General features: G+C 38.1%; 1 protein-coding gene across 4 annotated transcripts in view; it reads left to right on the top strand.

Moving 5' to 3' along the window:
* The window catches only part of LOC112040828 (uncharacterized), a 7209-nt gene extending 4821 nt beyond the window's left edge, over positions 1–2388 (top strand). For 3 of the 4 annotated variants that reach the window (XM_024073790.2, XM_024073953.2, XM_024073900.2), the window contains exons 4-6: positions 967–1057; positions 1901–2009; positions 2086–2388. In XM_024073790.2, the coding sequence (XP_023929558.1) occupies positions 967–1057; positions 1901–2009; positions 2086–2139 (254 nt within the window). In that variant the 3' untranslated portion in view covers positions 2140–2388. The remainder of the gene's footprint in view (positions 1–966; positions 1058–1900; positions 2010–2085) is intronic. The other variant, XM_024073848.2, reaches the window with a different exon arrangement.
* Positions 2389–3899: the final 1511 nt, after the last annotated feature.

The raw sequence follows: 3899 nt of genomic DNA, 5'->3' as shown, positions 1-3899 counted from the left end.
CCGGGGAGACCGAACCCAGGAAAAGGAAAAAAAAAAAAGGATGAACAATGGGAAGATTGAACCCAGGAAAGGAAAAAAGAAAAAAGAAAAAGAAAGAGGATGAATACCAGGGAGACCGAACCCAGGAAAAGGAAAAAAAAAAAAAAAAAAAAAAAACCAAACCTAGAACCAACGTGAAACGAAAAGAAAAGAAAGGACAATGGAAAAGAAACCCAGAAAGTGAGAAAAAGAAGCAAAAGAAGAAGAAAGCATGTCTGTCCATGAAAGACAAAAAGAAAAGATAAAAAAAAGAGAAAAGAAGAAAAAGAGGGAGCAAATTCTAATTGTGGGACCGGTTTGTAATGTTATTTACAATTTTGCCATTGAAAATTGAGAATTGAAAACTGAAAACAGCCAAAAGTTGTTTTCAGTTTCCATAACTCATAACTCAAAAAGTAGAGAATTGAGTATTGAAAACAAAGTTATGGAAATAGAGTATTAGTGTAGGCAAACAAGTATTTTGCTATGGGTCCCATCATTTCTGAGAATTGAGTTATGAAAACTGAGAATTGAGTCATGAGAATGGGTCATCCAAACAGCCTCTCAGTAACTTTATAGGTTTGGCATTTCCATACACCTGACATAGCTGCAGGTTTTGGCTCTTTCTTCTTCCCTTTTTTTTTTTTTCCCTTTTCTTTTGGGTGGGGGTCAGGTTTCAACATATGTATGAATGGAACTCCAATTGATATATCAAAGAGTGGTAATTGTAACCTAGTTAGCTTGTCTCCCTCTTAATTTGTTTGGTCTTTCACACCGGATCTGTGTTCCAGTCCGATGTAGGGTGTCTCTAGTCCTTTGCATATGCTTTATGGTTGGGTGTGGTAAGAAAAATGATAGTGTAGACAGTATTACATTTTGCTCTTCCATTTATCACTTGTTCCTTTGCCTATTTTAAACTTACAATTTCTGTCTTAAATGGGGGCACAGGTCTTCTTCTCTGGAATCAGACTAGGCAGCGTTGGGTAGGAAATAACAGGTCTGATAGCCAGGCACAGCAGATACGAGAACCCAAACTAAGGTTGATTGCTCTGAAATTTATTTTGTGATTTTCAAGTTAAATGGGGCCTCTTATTTGAAGCTCTGGTAGCAGTAACTTTCAAGATATAAAGTAGTTCCATGAGTGTCACCACATTTGTGTGCCATTCACCAATTATCATCTCAATTCGTGGATGATTTGATTTCATAGAATCTAAATCTAAGTCATGATTTTATATCAGGATCACAAGAAATGACATCATCTAAGAGACCCCAAGGGGTAGCACAATTAGCCTGGGATCATGCCTCATGGATCGGAGGTCTCTCTAGTTTGGATTTCCCCATCCCCCTCCCCTTGGGGCCAAACTTACTCATCCAACAAGGATTTTTTTTTTTTTTTAAACCAAAAAAAGAAAAAAGAAAAAGAAAAAAAAGAGAGGAAGATATCATCCCAAGATAGTATCATTAGTTTGGGTGAAGACTTTCTTCCCCTTCATCATATTTAACACATCGACTTTGTTGTATTATTTGAATATGTGGCATGTCTTGTGGTACAAGTTCATTTTAATGGTAGGCCAAGTTTTGCCCTCAAAAGATGAGTAGCACTGTGAAACCTTAAAAAAGATTAAAAGATTGGAAATTGGTATTACATTTTCTTGCTAGCTGCTTTCATGTGACTGTCATGACTGACGAGTAGTGTTAAGTATCCAAATCATTTGTCTTGTCCATATGTTGTACTTTGACAATCGTTAGTTTAGATTTTTTATTTCAATAGTAGTGAGTGAAGGATGTAGAAAATTTGAAGAAACCGTTTCTGGAGTATATACCCTTTTGTTTGTAAAGTAGGAATTGATTATTCATGAATTCTTTCCTTGCATCTTGTCAGCACTCACTGTCTATGCATTGGTAAAAAATTCTGGCTTTGCAGTTGGAATGCATCATATGAAAGTTTGCTTGGGAACAACAAGCCATTCCCTCAGCCTATCCCACTTGCTGTAAGTCTCTGCTCTCAAAAGCTGGTCTTACCCCAATTATGTGCTTTATTTAATTCTTTATTGGTCTTGAACACAGGAAATGGTAGATTTTCTTGTGGACATTTGGGAGCAGGAGGGATTATATGATTGACCAGCAGAAGTATAAGATCCTTAAAAGGCTCTTTAGATACTGGAACCCGTCTTAGCAACATTCAAGTTGTTGCCGTAGCAAGAGGGGTGATTGAGCAAACTGCGACTTGTATATGAAATGTAACATGATCTGTCACATGCCAATGCAGAGATTTTTATTATTCAGGCCTTTTAGACATGCATGTATTACATTCAATTTGATTTATATCATTGGCTGCCTGTCCTGTTCATGGCAGGAAGTTTTGCAAAATTTCATGAACGTTTGTTGTCTACACTGCTGCAATTGCCATCAGCCCTTTAGCCTCACGTGTGGTAATTAGTTATTTATGATGCTTCTCACTTAGCCTCAATCGTATTTTGATTAATCCTTTTGCGGCATTGAGTAGATTTGGTTAGTGTTTTCTTGGACTGTTAGCGCATTAGTATCAGAAAACTCTAATTCTACTCTATTTTACCAATCCAAAAAGTCATTTTATTATTATACTATACCATTTTACAATACTCCCAGTATCCTAAAACTCTATTTTTATTAAAATATTATTTTTTAATATTTCTTTATAATTGTCATTTTTTTTTCAGACTCATATTTCCTGGGCTTTTCAATAGTCTCTTTTTTTCCTCTCCTTCTCCCTCAACCTCTAGCAACACACAAGCATCAACAACCACAGCCACGGCACCAAAAACCCAAGTCACCGATCAGAAACCCACGCCGTTGATCAACCCATCAACAACCACAACCACGGCACCAAAAACCCAAGCCACCGATCAGAAACCCACGCTGTCGATCAACCCATCAACAACCACAGCCACGGTACCAAAAACCCATCAGCACTGACCAACCCATCAACAATCACAACCATGACACCAAAAACCCATCAGCACAGCACCTCAACCCAACAACAACCACAGCCACGGCACCAAAAACCCATCAGTCCATGTCGCCGAATTGAAACCCAGCCAATTTGAAACCCATTGGAGCAAACCCATTCAAAAGAAATTATCACCGGAGCCACCGTCGGAGCTACCGATGATCAACCCAACCGATCCACCCACTGATCAATAGATCCACTGTTTCAAACCCACCATCAACCAATCCCAGCCCACCAATCCAACCACGACCCAACCCACTTTAGCCACAACACCGGACCCAAACACCGAACCTAACCCACTTCAACCACAACCAAACCACGACCCAAACACCGAACCCAACCACGACCCACAACCCCTTTAGGCACCGGTCACAGTAAATAAATAAAAAATAAAAAAAACCCACAACCACCACAGTGACCCACGCTATCACCCACGCCAAAAAAAAAAAAAAAAAAAAAAAAAAAAAAAAAAAAAAAAAAANAGGAGGTGAAATATCCTAGTTATTGCACTTTATGACGCAGCAATTACAAACCCCACACGGATTTGAACTTCTTGTGAAATTCGTTGATTCCTTTCTCCTTAAGTTTCAACGTTCAACTGTCTTTTTCATTTTTTTTGAATGTGTTCAACTGTCTTTTTCAGAATATGGCAGTAGTCATCGCGTCATTCATTGTACGCGTTTCCACCAAAACGCGCAACAAAGAGGGCGATTGGGTTCGGCGTCCACGTTTATCATCTCAGCGTTTTTTTTTTTTTTTTTTTTTGCTCGTAAACAGTAATCTCATATGAGTTTACTGTGCAGAACAAAAATATTACTATTCATGAATCACTGTTTACACAATAAAAAATATTAAAAATGAGTCCCGCAATATTATTCACACATTTAAAAAT

This window comes from Quercus suber, unplaced genomic scaffold (genome assembly GCF_002906115.3).
Source record: "Quercus suber isolate HL8 unplaced genomic scaffold, Cork oak 2.0 scaffold_615, whole genome shotgun sequence".
Classification (NCBI taxonomy): domain Eukaryota; kingdom Viridiplantae; phylum Streptophyta; class Magnoliopsida; order Fagales; family Fagaceae; genus Quercus; species Quercus suber.
This window is presented reverse-complemented; position numbering and strand designations above follow the sequence as displayed.